General features: G+C 38.3%; 1 protein-coding gene across 1 annotated transcript in view; it reads right to left on the bottom strand.

Moving 5' to 3' along the window:
- Positions 1–5,691: 5,691 nt before the first annotated feature.
- Positions 5,692–24,102, bottom strand: part of rp2 (RP2 activator of ARL3 GTPase) — a 21,388-nt gene continuing 2,977 nt past the window's right edge. The window contains exons 2-5 of the mRNA XM_061887917.1: positions 21,296–21,964; positions 11,426–11,540; positions 10,369–10,454; positions 5,692–10,300 (exon numbers count right to left, since the gene is read on the bottom strand). Of these exons, the coding sequence (XP_061743901.1) occupies positions 10,217–10,300; positions 10,369–10,454; positions 11,426–11,540; positions 21,296–21,964 (954 nt within the window). The 3' untranslated portion in view covers positions 5,692–10,216. The remainder of the gene's footprint in view (positions 10,301–10,368; positions 10,455–11,425; positions 11,541–21,295; positions 21,965–24,102) is intronic.

Raw genomic sequence — 24,102 nt, 5'->3', positions numbered from 1 at the left:
AGCAATAAAGTGCTACCTTTTTGAGCTAATTTTGCAACCGTTTACCCTAGAGTCATGTTACCTGTTAGCATGCTAGCATATTAAAATGAACATGCTATCTTTTTAGTTAACTTTACGTTTCTTATTGATTGATTGAAACATTTATTAGTAGATTGCACAGTACAGTACATATTCCGTACAATTGACCACTAAATGGTAACACCCCAATAAGTTTTTCAACTTGTTTAAGTCGGGGTCCACGCTAATCAATTAATTCTCTACACCTTACAGTTAAATAACTTGGTTTGAGACACATGCTAACTGATAGCACGCTAAAATTAACATGCTAACTTTTTGAGCTAGTTTTGCAACTGTTTACCCCAGAGTCATGTAACTCGTTACATGGCAGTTGTAAACTGTTAGCATGCAAATGTTAACATGCTAGCAATAAAGTGCTACATTTTTTAGCTAATTTTGCAACCGTTTACCCCTAGAGTCATGTTACCCGTTAGCATGCTAGCATACTAATATTAACATGCTACCTTTTTAGCTAACTTTACGTTTCTTATTGATTGATTGAAACTTTTATTAGTAGATTGCACAGTACAGTACATATTCCGTACAATTGACCACTAAATGGTAACACCCTAATAAGTTTTTCAACTTGTTTAAGTCGAGTCCACGTTACTAAATTCTTTCTCTACACCTTACAGTCGAATAACTTGGTTTGAGACACATGCTAACTGATAGCATGCTGAAATTAACACGCTAACTTTTTGAGCTAGTTTTGCAACTGTTTACCCCAGAGTCATGCAACTCGTTACATGGCACTTGTAAACTGTTAGCATGCAAATGTTAGCATGCTAGCAATAAAGTGCTACCTTTTTGAGCTAATTTTGCAACCGTTTACCCTAGAGTCATGTTACCTGTTAGCATGCTAGCATACTAATATGAACATGCTACCTTTTATCTAACTTTACGTTTCTTATTGATTGATTGAAACTTTTATTAGTAGATTGCACAGTACAGTACATATTCCGTACAATTGACCACTAAATGGTAACACCCCAATAAGTTTTTCAACTTGTTTAAGTCCACGCTAATCAATTCATTCTCTACACCTTACAGTCAAATAACTTGGTTTGAGACACATGCTAACTGATAGCATGCTGAAATTAACACGCTAACTTTTTGAGCTAGTTTTGCAACTGTTTACCCCAGAGTCATGTAACTCGTTACATGGCACTTGTAAACTGTTAGCATGCAAATGTTAGCATGCTAGCAATAAAGTGCTACCTTTTTGAGCAAATTTTGCAACCGTTTACCCTACAGTCATGTTACCTGTTGGCATGCTAGCATACTAATATGAACATGCTACCTTTTTAGCTAATTTTACGTTTCTTACTGATTGATTAAAACTTGTATTAGTAGATTGCACAGTACATAAATTAACATGCTAACTTTTTGAGCTAGTTTTGCAACTGTTTACCCCAGAGTCATGTAACTCGTTACATGGCACTTGTAAACTGTTAGCGTGCAAATGTTAGCATGCTAGCAATAAAGTGCTACCTTTTTGAGCAAATTTTGCAACCGTTTACCCTACAGTCATGTTACCTGTTGGCATGCTAGCATACTAATATGAACATGCTACCTTTTTAGCTAATTTTACGTTTCTTACTGATTGATTAAAACTTGTATTAGTAGATTGCACAGTACATAAATTAACATGCTAACTTTTTGAGCTAGTTTTGCAACTGTTTACCCCAGAGTCATGTAACTCGTTACATGGTACTTGTAAACTGTTAGCATGCAAATGTTAGCATGCTAGCAATAAAGTGCTACCTTTTTGAGCTAATTTTGCAACCCTTTACCCTAGAGTCATGTTACCAGTTAGCATGCTAGCATACTAATATGAACATGCTACCTTTTTAGCTAACTTTACGTTTCTTACTGATTGATTAAAACTTGTATTAGTAGATTGCACAGTACATAAATTAACATGCTAACTTTTTGAGCTAGTTTTGCAACTGTTTACCCCAGAGTCATGTAACTCGTTACATGGCACTTGTAAACTGTTAGCATGCAAATGTTAGCATGCTAGCAATAAAGTGCTACCTTTTTGAGCAAATTTTGCAACCGTTTACCCTACAGTCATGTTACCTGTTGGCATGCTAGCATACTAATATGAACATGCTACCTTTTTAGCTAATTTTACGTTTCTTACTGATTGATTAAAACTTGTATTAGTAGATTGCACAGTACATAAATTAACATGCTAACTTTTTGAGCTAGTTTTGCAACTGTTTACCCCAGAGTCATGTAACTCGTTACATGGCACTTGTAAACTGTTAGCATGCAAATGTTAGCATGCTAGCAATAAAGTGCTACCTTTTTGAGCTAATTTTGCAACCGTTTACCCTAGAGTCATGTTACCTGTTAGCATGCTAGCATACTAATATGAACATGCTACCTTTTTAGCTAACTTTACGTTTCTTATTGATTGATTGAAACTTTTATTAGTAGATTGCACAGTACAGTACATATTCCGTACAATTGACCACTAAATGAATAAGTTTTTCAACTTGTTTAAGTCCACGCTAATCAATTCATTCTCTACACCTTACAGTCAAATAACTTGGTTTGAGACACATGCTAACTGATAGCATGCTAAAATGAACATGCTAACTTTTTGAGCTAGTTTTGCAACTGTTTACCCCAGAGTCATGTAACTCGTTACATGGCACTTGTAAACTGTTAGCATGCTAGCAATAAAGTGCTACATTTTTTAGCTAATTTTGTAACCGTTTACCCTAGAGTCATGTTACCTGTTGGCATACTAGCATACTAATATGAACATGCTACCTTTTTAGCTAACTTTACGTTTCTTATTTATTGATTGAAACTTTTATTAATAGATTGCACAGTACAGTACATATTCCGTACAATTGACCACTAAATGGTAACACCCTAATAAGTTTTTCAACTTGTTTAAGTCGAGTCCACGTTACTAAATTCTTTCTCTACACCTTACAGTCAAATAACTTGGTTTGAGACACATGCTAACTGATAGCATGCTAAAATTGACATGCTAACTTTTTGAGCTAGTTTTGCAACTGTTTACCCCAGAGTCATGTAACTCGTTACATGGCACTTGTAAACTGTTAGCATGCAAATGTTAGCATGCTAGCAATAAAGTGCTACCTTTTTGAGCTAATTTTGCAACCGTTTACTCTACAGTCATGTTACCTGTTGGCATGCTAGCATACTAATATGAACATGCTACCTTTTTAGCTAATTTTACGTTTCTTACTGATTGATTAAAACTTGTATTAGTAGATTGCACAGTACATAAATTAACATGCTAACTTTTTGAGCTAGTTTTGCAACTGTTTACCCCAGAGTCATGTAACTCGGTACATGGCACTTGTAAACTGTTAGCATGCAAATGTTAGCATGCTAGCAATAAAGTGCTACCTTTTTGAGCTAATTTTGCAACCGTTTACCCTAGAGTCATGTTACCTGTTGGCATACTAGCATACTAATATGAACATGCTACCTTTTTAGCTAACTTTACGTTTCTTATTTATTGATTGAAACTTTTATTAGTAGATTGCACAGTACAGTACATATTCCGTACAATTGACCACTAAATGGTAACACCCTAATAAGTTTTTCGACTCGTTTAAGTCGGGGTCCACGCTAATCAATTCATTCTCTACACCTTACAGTCAAATAACTTGGTTTGAGACACATGCTAACTGATAGCATGCTTAAAATTAACATGCTAACTTTTTGAGCTAGTTTTGCAACTGTTTACCCCAGAGTCATGTAACTCGTTACATGGCACTTGTAAACTGTTAGCATGCAAATGTTAGCATGCTAGCAATAAAGTGCTACATTTTTTAGCTAATTTTGTAACCGTTTACCCTAGAGTCTTGTTACCTGTTGGCATACTAGCATACTAATATGAACATGCTACCTTTTTAGCTAACTTTACGTTTCTTATTTATTGATTGAAACTTTTATTAGTAGATTGCACAGTACAGTACATATTCCGTACAATTGACCTCTAAATGGTAACAACCTAATAAGTTTTTCAACTTGTTTAAGTCGAGTCCACGTTACTAAATTCTTTCTCTACACCTTACAGTCAAATAACTTGGTTTGAGACACATGCTAACTGATAGCATGCTAAAATGAACATGCTAACTTTTTGAGCTAGTTTTGCAACTGTTTACCCCAGTCATGTAACTCGTTACATGGCACTTGTAAACTGTTAGCATGCAAATGTTAGCATGCTAGCAATAAAGTGCTACCTTTTTGAGCTAATTTTGCAACCGTTTACCCTAGAGTCATGTTACCTGTTGGCATACTAGCATACTAATATGAACATGCTACCTTTTTAGCTAACTTTACGTTTCTTATTTATTGATTGAAACTTTTATTAGTAGATTGCACAGTACAGTACATATTCCGTACAATTGACCACTAAATGGTAACACCCCAATAAGTTTTTCAACTCGTTTAAGTCGGGGTCCACGCTAATCAATTCATTCTCTACACCTTACAGTCAAATAACTGGGTTTGAGACACATGCTAACTGATAGCATGCTAAAATTAACACGCTAACTTTTCGAGCTAGTTTTGCAACCGTTTACCCCAGAGTCATGTAACTCGTTACATGGCACTTGTAAACTGTTAGCATGCAAATGTTAGCATGCTAGCAATAAATTGCTACCTTTTTGAGCTAATTTTGCAACCGTTTACCCTAGAGTCATGTTACCTGTTGGCATACTAATAGGAACATGCTACCTTTTTAGCTAACTTTACGTTTCTTATTGATTGATTGAAACTTTTATTAGTAGATTGCACAGTACAGTACATATTCCGTACAATTGACCACTAAATGGTAACACCCTAATAAGTTTTTCAACTTGTTTAAGTCCACGCTAATCAATTCATTCTCTACACTTTACAGTCAAATAACTTGGTTTGAGACACATGCTAACTGATAGCATGCTAAAATTAACATGCTAACTTTTTGAGCTACTTTTGCAACCGTTTAACCCAGAGTCGTATTACTTGGTACGTGACACTTGTAAATTGTTAGCATGCTAATGTTAGCATGCTAACATTAGAGTGTGCTACCTTTTTTTCGCTAAACGTACTTATTTTCCTCCAATCCTCCAGCCACACACCTTGAAGTCATATAACTTGGTGTGACAGATTAAAAAAAACAAAGCTAATAGTTATTTGTTGTAAGTTGATGTATGGCTATATATATTTTTTCCTTTAGGAAGAAGACAATGTTATGCAGAGGTGTACTTATAACAATTGTTTAGACACAGGAAACTATTTATCGCGGTGTCATTTGTAACAATTATGATCACAATGGGAATTATTCACCTTTCATGTTTGAAATATTGCGGCGAGCCGAGAGATCCAAGTTTGGCTCCAAGAACATCCTAGCTTCTTTCGCCACTTATCATCGCCCGTCCGTCTTGTGTCGCTCTTTTTTTTTTTAACCCGCACCTCGTTTGCTCCAAGCCTGAAGGACGACATATTAGCTAAAAATGCCCTGCTCTCCTCGAACCTGGGCCGTCCTGGCGAGAGTCAAGCGTGCCATCCACCGAGCTAAAAGCCCGAGTTATCAGGCAGTGTGCTTCACCAACGTCCACATGCATATTTAGTCCTCAATAACACACAAGAAAGGACAAGAAAGAGTAAACGTTTACTACAAATTGCACATCAATAGGTGGCGCTATACAAAAACATTCAACGATTAAAAAAAAAGTCTTATCACATGACGTCTGTGATTGTGTTTCTAGAACAAACAGCAAAGGTGCATCAGTCACATTCGGCCCTTTTGGACAAAGTTTTCCCCATCAGTCGTCTTCTCAGCCTGAGGTTTCACAGAGTGACTTTGAAGTGGAATTGATGTTCCGACATTTTGGTGCCGTCGGCGTACACCGCCAATCTGGTCATGTGACCCAGGAACGCGATTACCTTAAGATGTCACCTGATTGGACAGCTGTCACGTGACATTTTCTTTCTACATTCTAGACCAAAATGTGTCGTCTGCTGGATTAAATATGGAAGATATTTTCATTTTTTGTTATTTTTTCTATTTGGGATTTCATCAAAAGTGTGTCATAAATACTTTTAAAGTACTTTTGTGACTTATTACATCTTCTAACTCAAATATCCAAAACCAAAATGTTGTCTGCTGGGTTGACTGTGTAGGTTATTTTTACATTGTGTTATATTTGGCATCTTAGATTTTACCAAAAGCTTTTAAAAAATACTTTTAAATAACTTTTGTGACTTTTTACGCGATGGAACTCAAATATTATAAACCAAAATGTGGTCCGCTGGGTTAAATATGTAAATGATTGTTATATTACACACCCCATTTCCACATGAGTTGGGAAATTGTGTTAGATGTAAATATAAACAAAATACAATTATATGCAAATCATTTTCAACCCATATTCAGTTGAATATGCTACAAAGACAACATATTTGATGTTCAAACTGATAAACATTTTTTTTTTTTCAAATAATCATTAACTTTAGAATTTGATGCAAGCAACACGTGACAAAGAAGTTGGGAAAGGTGGCAAAAAATATTAAGTTGAAAAATGCTCATCAAACACTTATTTGGAACATCCCACATGTGTGCAGGCTAATTGGGAACAGCTGGGTGCCATGATTGGGTATAAAAGCAGCTTCCATGAAATGCTAAGTAATTCACAAACAAAGATGGGGCGAGGGTCACCACTTTGTAAGCAAATTGTCGAACAGTTTTAGAACAACATTTCTCAACGAGCTATTGCAAGGAATTTAGGGATTTTACCATCTACGGTCCGTAAAATCATCAAAAGGTTCAGAGAATCTGGAGAAATCACTGCACGTAAGCGATGATATTACTGCATCAAAAATCGACATCAGATTGTAAAGGATATCACCACATGGGCTCAGGAACACTTCATAAAACCACTGTCAGTAACTACAGTTGGTCGCTACATCTGTAAGTGCAAGTTAAAACTCTACTATGCAAAGCGAACGCCATTTATCAACAACACCCAGGAACGCCGCCGGCTTCACTGGGCCCGAGCTCATCTAAGATGGACTGACGCAAAGTGGAAAAGTGTTCTGTGGTCTGACGAGTCCACATTTCAAATTATATTTGGAAACTGTGGACGTGGTGTCCTCCGGAACAAAGACGAAAATAACCATCCGGATTGTTATAGGTGCAAAGTTGAATAGCCAGCATCTGTGATGGTATGGGGGTGTATTAGAGCCCAGGGCATGGGTAACTTACACATCTGTGAAGGCACCATTATTGCTGAAAGGTCCATACAGGTTTTGGAGCAACATATGTTGTCATCCAAGCAACGTTATCATGGACGCCCCTGCTTATTTCAGCAAGACAATGCCAAGCTACGTGTTACAACAGCGTGGCTTCGTAGTAAGAGAGTGCGGGTACTTTCCTTGCCCGCCTGCAGTCCAGACATGTCTCCCATGGAAAATGTGTGGCACATTATGAAGCGTAAAATACGACAACAAGACCCCGGACTGTTGAACAACTTAAACTGTACATCAAGCAAGAATGGGAAAGAATTCCACTTTCAAAGCTTCAACAATTAGTTTCCTCAGTTCCCAAAGGTTTATTGAGTGTTGTTAAAAGAAAAGGTGATGTAACACAGTGGTGAACATGCCCTTTCCCAACTACTTTAGCACGTGTTGCAGCCATGAAATTCTAAGTTAATTATTATTTGCAAAAAAAAATTGAACATCAAATATGTTGTCTTTGTAGTGCATTCAACTGCATATGGTTTGAAAATGATTTGCAAATCATTGTATTCCATTTGTTTTTACATCTAACACAATTTCCCAACTCATATGGAAACGGGGTTTGTAAGTTATTTTTACCATCTTAGATTTCACTAAAGCTTCTAAAATGTACTTTTAGAGAACTTGTGTGACATATTACATGATGTAACTCACATATTCTAGACCAAAATGTCGTATGTTGGGTTGAATACATGAGTTATTTTTATATTACACAATATTTACCATATCAGATTTCACCGAAAGCTTCCAAAATATACTTTTAAAGAACTTTTGTGAGTTTTTATGTGACGTAAATCAAATATTATAAACCAAAATGTCATATCTTTGGATGATTGTGTAGGTCATTTTAATATTTGGTTATATTTACAATCTAAGATTTCACCAACAACTTCTAAAATATACTTTAAAAGGACATTTGTGACTTTTTATGCTATGAAACTCAAGTATCCCAAACTGAAATGTCCACTGCTGGCTCAAATATGTAAGTTGTTTTCATATTTTGTTTTATTTGCCATTTTAAATTTCACCAAAAGTTTTTAAAATATATTTTCAAAGAACTTTTGCGACATATTACATGTTGTAACTCACATATTCCAAACCAAAATGAATGCTAAAGAAAATGAAAATAAATCGATTTATAATTTTTTTAAAATCTATTTAAAATGTAAAAAAATGTGAACATGTTTTAAGTCCACGTTTTTAGGCCAAAGGGACCTCTTTAAACCTGTTTTGAAAAGGTTTCATGAACATTAAAATAGCAAATAATACATTGTGAGAAGTGGTTTGAATCAAGATCCGGTTTGAATCAAGAATGGATTTGAATTGAGAATCAATTTGAATCGATAATCCTTTTGAATGGAGAATTTGTTTCAATCTAGAATCAATTTGGATGGAGAACCGTATAAGTGGAGAATCGATTTGAATCGAGAATCAGTTTGAATTGAGAATCGATTCTGAATCGAGTTTCCACCACAAGAATCGGAATCGGATCACACGTTCAGCGCCCAAAGATTCACTCCCCTACTGAGTCATATCATGAATTGACTCATATATTGAATCATATCATAAATTGAGTCATATTTTGAATCCTATGAATTGAGTCATATATTGAATCATTTCATAGTCATATATTGAATCATATCACATATTGAGTCATATATATTGAATCTTATCATAAAATTGAGTCATATATTGAATCATAAAAATGTAATCATATAAATTGGGTCACATAATGAATCGTATAAATTGAATCATATATTGAATCATATAAATTGAGTTATATATTTAATCATATCATAAATTTAGTCATATATTGAATCATAATCGTAATTGAGTCATATATTGAATCAAATCCTAAATTGAGTCATATCATAAAGTGAGTCATATTGAATCATATAACACATTGAGTCATACATATTGAATCGTATCCTAAATTGAGTCATATATTGAATCATATAAATTGAGTCATATATTGAATCATATCAAAATTGAGTCATTTTTTGAATCATATAATTGAGTCATATATTGAATCAAATCATAAATTAAGTCATATATTGAATCATAAAAATTTAATCATATAAATTGGGTCATATAATGAATCATATAAATTGAATCATATATTGAATCATATTAATTGAGTTGTATATTTAATTATAATCGTAATTGAGTCATATATTGAATCAAATCATAAATTGAGTCATATAAAGTGAGTCATATTGAATCATATAACACATTGAGTCATACATATTGAATCGTATCATAAATTGAGTCATATATTGAATCATATCAAAATTGAGTCATTTTTTGAATCATATAATTGAGTCATATATTGAATCAAATCATAAATTAAGTCATATATTGAATCATATAATAAATTGAGTCATTTTTTGAATCATATAATTGAGTCATATATTGAATCAAATCCTAAATTGAGTCATATTGAATCATATCACATATTGAGTTATATATTGAATCAAATAAATTGAATCATATATATTGAATCATATATTGAATCATATCATAAATTGAATCATATATTGAATCATATCACTATTGAGTCATTTTAAGGTAAGGTTCACATTGAGTCGGAGTAAAGCGAACGGCACCAGAATGAACTTGCCCGCTGGGTCTTGATGGATGATTGGGACCATGGCACTAGACCAGGGACTGGCACCAGCACAGAGTTCTTAGAACCCAGCAGGCCTGCCCGCAGCCTTTGAGCAAAATGCAGACTTGACGCAAGCAAACACAGAATAAATATCCACAGCAAGTTGGGCATGAAAGTCCTCCAGCAGGGACCACCGAGTCACACCCGTGGACCTCAGCGGTCAAAGGTCAAAGCAGCAGCATCAAGAACTACAAGCAGGACCAGGACCAGGACTCACAAGCCCATCTGCATGTCAGCAAAGTTGAAGAAGCTGTCCACGTCCTGACAAGACGAGTGCTTGTCCTCCGACACAAAAACCTGACGGGGGGGACAAAGAAAAAACAGGAGAGTCCAAAGTCTTGTAGGAGAGAGACGGGCTGGCTCACCTTGGTCCCGCTGAAGACCTCGCTGGCCAGCTTCTTGCAGGCCTCCACCACGCCCTCACCGTTCATCTCCATGGCGATGACCGGACCTTGTGAGGACGACACGGAACGCTCTTATTTTGGAGGGAAACATCCACACGTGCATTTTCTCAACTTACAGCCTTACAATACATTGTTTTGTCCTCAAAATTCTACACACAATACCCCATCATGACAATGTGAAAAAGTTATTTTAAAATGTTTTGCCAACATGTTGTTCCTACAGCGTCACTTGTGGCTAAAGTCCCACACTCCACAGTGCATGGCAGGGCACAGACCAAGACTGAAGTCCAAGGACGCCCAAGACTGGATGGTCCTCCCAATGAACACAGTGGTCTCCCTTATCCGTGAGTGGAAGAACTTTGGAGCCACCGGGATTCGTCGGTCTGAACTGAGTGATCAGGGGAGAAGGAGAGGTGACCAAGACCATGGTCACAAACGGATGCCATTTCTGAGTCAAAAGTTTCCCAGGATGCATCTGAAAGACTCTCAGACCATGAGGAACTAAATTGTCTGGTCTGACGAGACCGAGGTTGAAGTCATGTTTGGAGGAAACCAGCCCAGTACAGGGAAGCACGGCGGTGGCAGCATCATGATGTGGGGATGCTTTTTTTTTAAGAACTGGGAGACTAGTCAGGATAGAGGGAAAGGTGAATGCCGCAATGTACAGGAGACATGCTGGAACGCTTCCCATCCAACCTGAGAGGTGCTGCAAAGAGGAATGGTTGAAGGTGTCCAAAAGGTAGGTGTGCCAAGGTTGTGGCATCGTGTTCAAAAAGACTCCAGGTGGAATTGCTGCCAATGCTGCATCAACTAAGTATCGAGCAAAAGTCTACATGTCATGTTTTATTCTTAGTACATTTTCAAAAAGAAATTCCCAAACAACTTCTTCATATTGTCATTATGGGGTATTGTGTGGAGAATTTTGAGGACCAACATGAATATATTCCATTTTGGAGTGAGGCTGTAATACAATGTGTAAGTAGTGTGAATACTTCCATGATGTCAACAAGAGTCACACCTGAGCTGGTCCACTGCACCAGCTCCTCCGCCTGCTTCTGGAACACCCGCTTCACGTCTTCAGGCCGCATCGACACTTCCTTAGTCTGGACCAGCACGAAACCTTCAGCAGTGGCCTGTGGGCAAGCACCCTGTTCAGTTCCACGTCAAAACAGTCACTTACACACACACCTACCAGTGCACAGACACACTCTTACACATACACACACAGGTTATCATTTGGAACGGAGACCAAGTTGTTGTTCATGACTTATGGGGACCAGCCTTTCTACAGGTTGTGGAGGCATAAAAAAAGTAGGTCAAACGTCCACTGCCCAGTTAGCTCATACATACTGGGGACCCTGGGGGGAAATAGTTAATATGGTTCTTGGGAACCAAATTTAAATAATTTTGCATAATCCACACAAATTTGTACATGACTACTGAGGACCATTTAAAAAAAAAGCAGCGAGTGCAGTACCAGCTACAAACCGATGAGGGGGCTGCTGTGCAAATGTCTCATCTCACACTCAAACTAACCAGTAAACATTTTTTATGGGCCAAAGCTTAAAAATCACTTCGGCATCTTCAGAATGGATCTGACTATCATTTAAAAAGGTTTCCCTTTAGGAGCCTCTTTTTTGTCCCCATACCGTCAGAGGTCCCCTGTAGGTGACTGTGTAAACAGAGCGATGTCCCCATTAAGTCAGCATTGCCAAAACACACACACACACACACACACCACACACACTTGCAGATGCACAGACACACACTTGCAGACACACACTTACATGTGCACAGACACACACTTACACGTGCACAGGCACACACATACACGTGCACAGACACACTCATACACATGCACAGACACACACTTGCACATGCACAGACACACACTTGCAGATGCACAGACACACACTTGCAGATGCACAGACACACACTTGCAGATGCACAGACACACACTTGCAGATGCACAGACACACACTTGCAGATGCACAGACACACGCTTACACATGCACAGACACACGCTTACATGTGCACAGACACACGCTTACATGTGCACAGACACACGCTTACATGTGCACAGACACACTTACACACACTTGCAGACACACACTTACATGTGCACGGACACAAAAATACACATGCACAGACACACACTTACACGTGCAAAGGCATACACATAAACAAGCAGACACACACTGACACACACTTGCACATGCACAGACACACATTTACATTCACTTGCACACACACACTTAGACACACGTGCACGTGCACAGACACACACTTACACAAACTTGCACGTGCACAGACACACACACACACACATGTGGACAGACACACACTTACACGTGCACAAACACACACATACACATGCACAGACACACACTTGCACGCTTACATGTGCACAGACACAAACTTACACGTGCACAGGCACACACATACACATGCACAGACACACACATACACATGCACAGACACACACTTGCACGCTTACATGTGCACAGACACAAACTTACACGTGCACAGGCACACACATACACATGCACAGACATACACATGCACAGACACACACTTGCACGCTTACATGTGCACAGACACAAACTTACACAGGCACACACATACACATGCACAGATACACACATACACATGCACAGACACACACTTGCACGCTTACATGTGCACAGACACAAACTTACACGTGCACAGGCACACACTTACATGTGCACAGACACAAACTTACACGTGCACAGGCACACACATACACATGCACAGACACAGACATACACATGCACAGACACACACTTGCACGCTTACATGTGCACAGACACAAACTTACACGTGCACAGGCACACACATACACATGCACAGACACACACTTGCACGCTTACATGTGCACAGACACAAACTTACACATGCACAGGCACACACATACACATGCACAGACACAGACATACACATGCACAGACACACACTTGCAGATGCACAGACACACACTTGCAGATGCACAGACGCACACTTACACGTGCACAGACACACACTTACATGTGCACAGACACACTTACACACACTTGCAGACACACACTTACATGTGCACGGACACAAACATACACATGCACAGACACACACTTACACGTGCACAGGCATACACATAAACAAGCAGACACACACTGACACACACTTGCACATTCACAGACACACACTTACATTCACTTGCACACACACACTTACACACACATGCACAGACACACACTTACACGTGCACAGACACACACTCACACACACTTACATGTGGACAGACACACACTTACACGTGCACAGACACACACATACACATGCACAGACACACAGACACACACTTGCACATGCACAGACACACACTTGCAGACACACACATGTGTACAGACACACACATATATGTGCACAGGCACACACATACACATGCACAGACACACACATACACATGCACATACACACACTTGCAGATGCACAGACACACGCTTACACATGCGCAGACACACACTTACACATGCACAGACACACACTTACACATGCACAGACACACGCTTACATGTGCACAGACACACGCTTACACATGCACAGACACACGCTTACACATGCACAGACACACACATACACATGCACATACACACACTTGCAGATGCACAGACACACGCTTACACATGCGCAGACACACACTTACACATGCACAGACACACACTTACACATGCACAGACACACACTTACATGTGCACAGACACACGCTTACACATGCACAGACACACGCTTACACATGCACAGACACACACTTACACATGCACAGACACACGCTTACACATGCACAGACACACACTTACATGTGCACAGACACACGCTTACACATGCACAGACACACGCTTACACGTGCACAGACACACACATACACATGCACAGACACACACTTACATGTGCACAGACACACGCTTACACATGCACAGACACACACATGTGCACAGACACACACTTACATGTGCACAGACACACGCTTACACATGCACAGACACACACTTACACATGCACAGACACACACTTACATGTGCACAGACACACGCTTACACATGCACAGACACACGCTTACACATGCACAGACACACACTTACATGTGCACAGACACACGCTTACACATGCACAGACACACGCTTACACGTGCACAGACACACGCTTACACATGCACAGACACACGCTTACACGTGCACAGACACACGCTTACACATGCACAGACACACACTTACATGTGCACAGACACACGCTTACACATGCACAGACACACACATGTGCACAGACACACACTTACATGTGCACAGACACACTTACACACACTTGCAGACACACTTACATGTGCACAGACACAAACATACACATGCACAGACACACACTTACACGTGCACAGGCATACACATAAAGGGTTCTTCCGAGGATGTTGTAGTCGTAATGATTTGTGCAGTCCTTTGAGACATTTGTGATTTGGGGCTATATAAATAAACATTGATTGATTGATTGATTGATTGAAGCAGACACACACTGACACACACTTGCACATGCACAGACACACTTACATTCACTTGCACACACACACTTACAAACACATGCACAAACACTTACACAAACTTGCACGTGCACAGACACCCACTCACACACACTTACATGTGGACAGACACACACTTTCACGTGCACAGACACACACGTACACATGCACAGCCACACAGACACACACTTGCACATGCACAGACACACACTTACACTCACTTGCACACACTTACACACACTTTCGCACATTTAAATGTGCCCAGACACACACTTACACACGCATTTGCACATGCGCAGACACACACTTACACGCACTCACACACACATGTGGACAGACACACACTTACACGTGCACAGACACACACATACACATGCAAAGCCACACAGACACACACTTGCACATGCACAGACACACACTTACACTTACTTGCACACACTTACATGTGCACTGACACACACTTGCACGTGCACAGACACACACTTACACAAACACACACACTTACATGTGCACAGACACACTTTCCCACTCCTGCACATGCACAGACACACACTTACACACACATGTGCACAGACACACACTTATACACGCTTGCACACACACAGACACACACTTACACGTGCACAGACACACGCATGTGCACAGACACACACTTACACAAACTTGCACGTGCAGACACACACTTACACTCTTTTACACACACTTGCACGTGCACAGACACACACACACACACTTGCACACATTTGCACATGCACAGACACACACTTGCACACACACAAACACTTACACACGCTTACTTACACACACACACACACACACACACACACAATGCAGAAGGTATTTGTAATGATCTTGGTGGTGATGAGTGGTGCAAGTTTTGGCAGCAACACAAACATGCCCGGAATCTTTATACACCATGTAAGAAGTACACTTACTGTACTGAATGAGTACTTTACTGTATTATGAAGATCTGATAGTTTTCCCTGTTTTTTATACTTGATTGTTACATACATACATACACATACATACATACATACATATATATATATATATGTATATGTATGTATATATGTATAAAAGAGTGCTGTAAGGATACCAATATTTTGGTACCGGTACTAAAATGATTTCGATACTTTTCTATATAAAGGGGACCACAAAATATGTCATTATTGGCTTTATTTTAACAAAAAAATCTTTGGGTACATTAAACACATGTTTATTATTGCAGTTAAGTCCTTAAATAAAATAGTAAACATACTAGACAACTTGTCTTTTAGTAGTAAGTAAACAAACAAAGGCTCCTAATTAGTCTGCTGACATATGCAGTAACATATTGTGTGATTTATGCACCTATTATTTTGTCTACATTATTAAGGACAAGTGATAAAAAAGGATTTTTATTTTTTTTTCCGGCTTTTGACTCGCTCGACCACTCATAAAAGCAATGGGACTCTGTCTGTGAATGGAGCTTGTAGTTATATATTATATAAATATGTATATAAATATGTACATAAAGTGTTGTTATTATATTCCAACTCCGCGTTCTCCTTGGTCATCGCCGCCGCCGCCAAAGCCACCCCCCCTTGCCGCCCGACCACACCACCACAAATAGATGCCTGACCTGTGGGAAACACTGTACATACATACATATACATACATACATAGATACATACACATACATACATATATACATATGTATATACATACATACACATATATATATATACATAAATACACATATATATACATACATATACGCACGCACGCACGCGCACACACGCACGCGCACGCACACGCACACGCACACGCACACGCACACGCACACGCACACACACACACACACACACACACACACTTCACTGCAGATGACGGGTGTGTTGTGATACATAGGTGAGCATAAAGGTGTATTCACTGATTGATTTCTTTATAAACAACACCTAGTATGCATACATGTCATTTACTGTGATTCATTACAATGCAAAAGTTTTATTAATCAGATTTTTTTTTTTTATTGTTTGACAGCACTAGTTTATGCATAATTAATGTAAAGCTTTACTGTAACTTTAACAGCCATAAATAAACTTTGTAATTTTTTTTTTTAATTACTAATGTTAAAACATGTTTATATGTACTGGAATATTAATTTTTTTTACGATTGAATAAACACAAAAATCAAAAGTTTGGTGGACTATGTGGAGGTATGTATTGTTCACTTTAGCACTCTGATGTTGCATACTGCACACATAACCTTTTTCTACATGTAAATGTACTGTACACTAAATCTATGCTGAACTACACAATCTTCTCTTGCACTGTATTTTAGAGAGTTTTACAAATGGATGCTGAGGCCATTTCGGCATGAGTTCATCTACATCAGGGGTGCCCATTACGTCGATCGCGAGCTACCAGTCGACCGCGGGGGGTGTGTCAGTCGATCTCCAGCCAGGCTTTCAAAAAAAATAGACCTAAAAATTAGTGATCATCAATCTTCACCAAGACGTCACTTAAATGACATTCACGGTACCGGAGGGTCTTGTGAGATGACGCTGGCTGCTGCAAGATCATTATTATGAAAATATGACCGAGAGGAAGGCGAGAAACACTTTTTATTTCAACAGACTCTCGCGCCGTACCTTCCGTCAAAACTCTAAAGGCCGACTGCACATTTCCTATCTTCACAATAAAAGCCCTGCTTCATGCTGCCTGCGCTAACTAAATACAGAGTCTCGGAAAACTGGCGTGCACAAGCGATCCCTCAGAAAGCTGGCGTGCACATCACTTGTGCACGCCAGCTTTCCGAGACTCTTATTTTGTTAGCGCAGGCAGCATGAAGCAGGGCTTTTATTGTGAAGATAGGAAATGTGCAGAGTTTTGACGGAAGGGACGGCGCGAAAGCCTGTTGAAATAAAAAGTGTTTCTCGCCTTCCTCTCTGTCATTTTTTCATAATAATGAACTGGCAGCAGCCAGCGTCATCCCACAAGACCCTCCGGTACCGTGAATGTCAATCAAGCAAGCTACGGAATTTGCCGCCAATGTTTTTCTTGTAAAGTGTATGGAAGCTGGATGAATTAGATGCCAAAAACCAACCACTTTCATGTGGTATTGTACAGAAAGGACAACTTTTTTTCTCCTCCATTTGAAAATGTGGGCGTTATCATCATTACTGTCTGATTCCAATCCATGCAAGTCATCAGAATCAGGTAATACACCAACTTATATTCTTGTCTTTGTGAAAGAAAAACATCTATATGTGTTACACATGCTTGTATTATCATTAAACACATTTAACTTGTTTACAAAAATGTCTCTTTCATAAATAAATAAATATAAATGATATATATAAATGAGGTAGATCCCCTCGAGTTGGTCAATTGAAAAGTAGCTCGCCTGCAGAAAAAGTGTGGGCACCCCTGATCTACATAGACGAGGCAGGGTTCAACCTCTCAAAGGTCAGAAGGAGGGGAAGAAATGTAATTGGCCAGAGGGCAATTATTAGTGTCCCGGGGCAACGTGGGGGTAACATCCCCCTTTGCGCGGCAATCACCCAGAATGGGGTCCTCCACCGCCATGCCAACATGGGTCTGTATAAAACACCTCACATGTTTACATTTTTGGACAGAGTATACAAGCTCACAATCATTAATAACATGCAGATCCAATACATTGTCACCTGGGACAATGTTTCATTCCACCGCTCTACTCTGGTTCAGAACTGGTTTACGCAGCACCCACATTCCACAGTCCTTTTCCTGCCACCATATTCTCCATTTCTTAACCCAATTGAAGACTTTTTCGCGGCATGGCGGTGGAAGGTTTACGATCCGCACCCCCTGGCTCGGGTAGCCCTCATTCAGGCCATGGAGGAGGCCTATGACCAGATTGAGGCCACAGCAAATGAGGATATCGCCTGTGATGTGGACGAAATTCTCTGGCCAGATCCAGCTCGGAGAAGAGACCAACAGTAGCAATTTATGTTCTGCGTTTTCCTTTTTGGGGGGGTTCTTTTTTTGTACAGGATAAAATGTTATGTTCATGAAAACTGGGATTTTTTTTTTTTTTTCGCCATGTTGGCTTGATTATATGGAAAGAAAAAAATAACATTGTCAACAGCATTAGTCTTGGGTCCTGTGTGGTGTCTACAGTAATGCATACAAGTGATCACTGTGTGTATTCTTTTGCAAAAAGTGTGAGCAGACATTGTGTTTCCAGTTGTGCAAATCCGAGCCATGTTTTGCAAATTCACCGTGTGCTTCACCCATCCTACTTTATGCACTTGGAAGCAGAATTAGCCGAAAGTGTATAAGGTTTTCGACAGCAGAGTATAAATGGTGCAAACAGAGTTAAGTCATATGCAACGTGTGTATTTCATATGATAAAAAAATATGGTTTGGATAAGTTAGTGAATAGTTTTTACAAGAGTGGTTCATTTTTGCAAAGGAGTTAAGGTGTTTTGCTAATTGGCTATGTGGTTGTGCTATTCGTGTGTTGGGTTTTGCTAAACAAAACAAAACAATCAAAATTGTATTTATTCAATCGTAAAAAACTGTATTTAAATGTCAACATTATAGGACTTGAAAAACTGTTTGTCGATAATTGTTGATATTTTTATGACCTATGGAAAATAAGGACCAGGAGAAAATTAAAATGTTAGGGGTGCACATCTGAATCGCCATTCTTATTCATCATTAATTCATAATTAAAAAAAATATATTTACATACCAATTTTTTTTCAAAAGAATACATTTTTAAGTGTTTTTTTTTTGCCCATACCAATGCAACCAGAATGAGCTTTTCTAACCTGTAACCTGTTTTGAAAAAGTTTTATTATAATTATTATACCAAATAATACATGGCGAGAATAGCGTTGAATTGATTCTGAATCGCACTGTCAACTAAGGAATCGGATCGACTCGTTCGGTGACTGAAGACTCACATCTCTAATAAAAGTATTGGAAATGTAACTTCCTGTGATTGTAATCCCTCAGCTATCAAGGCAGACAGGAAATGTCAACACAAGCATGGAAAACACTCACAAAATGTCAACAAATCACATTGAAGACTTAACAATAACATCTTAAAAATAAGGAATATTTAAGAAGTTGATCTGCCGCTTCTTTTCATTCTCCTATGTCCCCACCTCCCTTGTGGAGGGGGTCCGGTCCGATGACCATGGATGAAGTACTGGCTGTCCAGAGTCGAGACCCAGGATGAACCGCTCGCCTGTATCGGTTGGGGACATCTCTACGCTGCTGATCCGCTTGAGATGGTTTCCTGTGGACGGGACTCTCGCTGCTGTCTTGGATCCGCTTGAACTGAACTCTCGCGGCTGTGTTGGAGCCACTATGGATTGAACTTTCACAGTATCATGTTAGACCCGCTCGACATCCATTGCTTTCGTTTCCCTAGAGGGGGGGGGTTGCCCACATCTGAGGTCCTCTCCAAGGTTTCTCATAGTCAGCATTGTCACTGGCGTCCCACTGGATGTGAATTCTCCCTGCCCACTGGGTGTGAGTTTTCCTTGCCCTTTTGTGGGTTCTTCCGAGGATGTTGTTGTCGTAATGATTTGTGCAGTCCTTTGAGACATTTGTGATTTGGGGCTATATAAATAAACATTGATTGATTGATTGAAGAAATGCTTCATAAAGTGTAAGAAAAATAGTGCAGAGTGCGTATATAAAACCCGACTGAAAGGGTTCACAACGACTGTCAGGCGTTAAGTATTCATTTAGCTACTGTGCAACTATTTTTTTTGGAGGATTTTAGAGATAAAGGGTAGGTGCAATACCAGTGGAAGGTCAGAATTGAGGTTAGCAATACATGTAAACATAAAGAAACTTGAGAACTATTTTCTGCAGGTTTAGTGGCAGGAAGTTACAGCTGCGCTCTTAAGGGTGAGCTAAAGTTGTGTGGTGTTAGCACTCTTGCCTTGCATCATTTACAGACCACCTTGGTCTGACTACAGTCCCTTTTTTTTAAAAAGCCAAGAGACTTTTCCTTTTTTATCCACAATTTCTTCATTTTGACTTTCTCTTCTCACTCCATGCAAAGAATCAAGCAAACTCGATGGTTGATACTGTCACCTGATTGGCTGTTAGCGTGTCACTCCCACTTATCAGTGCTCACTTCCTGTTTTGCTCGGTTACCAGAGAGCGCGTGCCTTTGTTCGTGCAACCGACCTTGCTTCCATACCCCCGCTTCATTGATGACACCCGTTATTGATATCGATCGTGCCTACCGCCATGTGTATTGATATTATTTCATTATATTTTGTGTTGTCAACACCGTACTAGACGAAGTCAAACAAGAAGTAGAAAAAAACTCACCAGGTCAATCATCTTGCGAGCGTTGGCGGTGGCGTAGTCTCCGGCGAAGAACACAAACAGGCAGGACTCCTGGCTGTCCTTGCGCCGTGCGCCCCGGGTCAGAGGCACGATGCTGTGCGCCGCGTCCGCCAGGATCCGGACGGACTTAAACTCCGAGCCCGAGTCCGGGGCCGGCACCGACTCCAGCACGGCGGTGCTCTCCGGCAGCAGGCTCCAGTTGGTCTCGCCGGCGACGGGCGTGAAGTCGTGGACGTTGCTCCAGTTGTTGTTGAAGACGCTGAGACCGGCGTCCTTGAAGTGGGCGGCCAGCTGAGGGTAGTAGTACTGGAAGCAGGCCAGCCGCACGCCGGTGCTGGACTCGATGATGGGCTGCGTGGCGCAGCAGAGGAACACCTCCATCTTCTTGCAGTCGCGCGTGCGGAACTGCTGGCACGCCACCACGCACTTGATGTCCTTGCAGTCCCGGAAGAAGACGCTGCCTTTGACGGGGCCCAGCACCAGGCGGCAGTTGACGCAGTCGTCCACCGTGACCGCCGCCGAGTGGTCCAGCACGAAGATGTCGCAGTTCTCGCACTCCTGGATCACAAACTGCTGACCGTTCAGTTTCCCGGGGAGACGGCCGGCCGTCACGTCCTTCAGGCCCGTCAGCATGTAGTCCTTGGGGTCCACCTGTGGCGGGACAGGAAACCACGGGGCCGATAACACATTTGATGCACCATGTATCGACATACAAACTACTGCCCATAATAATGACAATATTAGTTTTAATAATGACCATATTAGTAATAATATTAATGACAATATTAGCAATAAGAATGTCAATATTAGTATTAATTATCCCAATATTAGTAACAATAAAAATATCAGTATTATTAATGATAATATTAGTAATAATAATGAAAATATTAGTGATAATAATAAAAGATAATATTGGTTTTAATAATGACAATATTAGTAATGATATTAATGACAATATCAGTATTTTAAATACAATATTAGTATTATTATTTCAATATTAATAACAATAATATGAATGATAATATTAATAATAATAATGACAATATTAGTGATAGTAATAATATTAGTGGTAATAATAATAAAGATAATATTAGTATTAATGACAATATTAGTGATAATAATGACAATATTAGTCATAATATTGACAATATTAGTTTTAATAATGACAATATTAGTAATAATATAAATTACAATATTAGTAATAATAATAATGTCAATATTAGTAATAATTATCCCAATATAACAATAGCAATATTAACAATGATGATATTAATAATTATGACAATATTAGTGATACTAATAACAATATTATTGATAATAATAGTAAATCTCATATTAGTATTAATAATGACAATATTAGTTTCAATAATGACAATATTAGTGATAATATTAATGAAAATATTCGTATTAATAATGGGAATATTAGTATTAATTATCCCAATATTAGTAACAATAACAATATTTGTATTATTAATGATAATATTAGTATTAATAATGACAATATTAGTGAAAATAATAACAATATTAGTGGTAATATAAATAAAGATAATATTAGTATTAATAATGACAATATCAGTAATAATGACAATATTAGTGATGATAATAAAGACAATATTAGTATTAATAATGACAATATTAGTTTTAATAATGACCATATTAGTAATAATATTAATGACAATATTAGTAATAAGAATGTCAAGATTAGTATTAATTATCCCAATATTAGTAACAATAAAAATATAAGTATTATTAATGATAATATTAGTAATAATAATGACAATATTAGTGATAATAATATTAATGAAAGATAATATTGGTTTTAATAATGACAATATTAGTAATGATATTAATGACAATATCAGTATTTTAAATACAATATTAGTATTATTATTTAAATATTAATAACAATAACAATAATATTAATAATAATAATGACAATATTAGTGATAATAATATTAGTGGTAATGATAATAAAGATAATATTAGTATTGATGACAATATTAGTGATAATGACAATATTAGTTTTAAAAATGACAATATTAGTAGTAATATAAATTACAATATTAGTAATAATAATAATGTCAATATTAGTAATAATTATCCCAATATAACAATAGCAGTATAAGTATTAACAATGATAATATTAGTAATTATGACAATATTAGTGATACTAATAACAATATTATTGATAATAATAATAAATCTCATATTAGTATTAATAATGACAATATTAGTAATAATAAGGACAATATTAGTTTTAATAATGACAATATTAGTAATAATATTAATGAAAATATTCGTATTAATAACGGGAATATTAGTATTAATTATCCCAATATTAGTAACAATAACAATATAAGTATTATTAATGATAATATTAGTATTAATAATGACAATATTAGTGATAATAATAACAATATTAGTGGTAATAATGATAAAGATAATATTAGTATTAATAATGACAATATCAGTAATAATAATGACAATATTAGTGATAATAATGACAATATTAGTGATGATAATAAAGACAATATTAGTATTAATAATGACAATATTAGTAAGAATAATAATAATGACGGGCAGCACGGCGGAACAAGGGTTAGTGCATGTGCCTTGGCCCTGCAATGAGGTAGCGACTTGTCCAGGGAGTGCCCTGCCTTCCGCCCAAATGCAGCCCAGATAAGCACCAGCACCCACCCATGACCCCGAACGGGACAAGCGGCAGAAAATGGATGGATGGATAATATTAATGACAATATTAGAAATGATAAATAATAAATGATAAATGG

The sequence above is a fragment of the Nerophis ophidion genome, linkage group LG26, assembly GCF_033978795.1.
Source record: "Nerophis ophidion isolate RoL-2023_Sa linkage group LG26, RoL_Noph_v1.0, whole genome shotgun sequence".
In the NCBI taxonomy this organism is placed as follows: Eukaryota; Metazoa; Chordata; class Actinopteri; order Syngnathiformes; family Syngnathidae; genus Nerophis; species Nerophis ophidion.
This window is presented reverse-complemented; position numbering and strand designations above follow the sequence as displayed.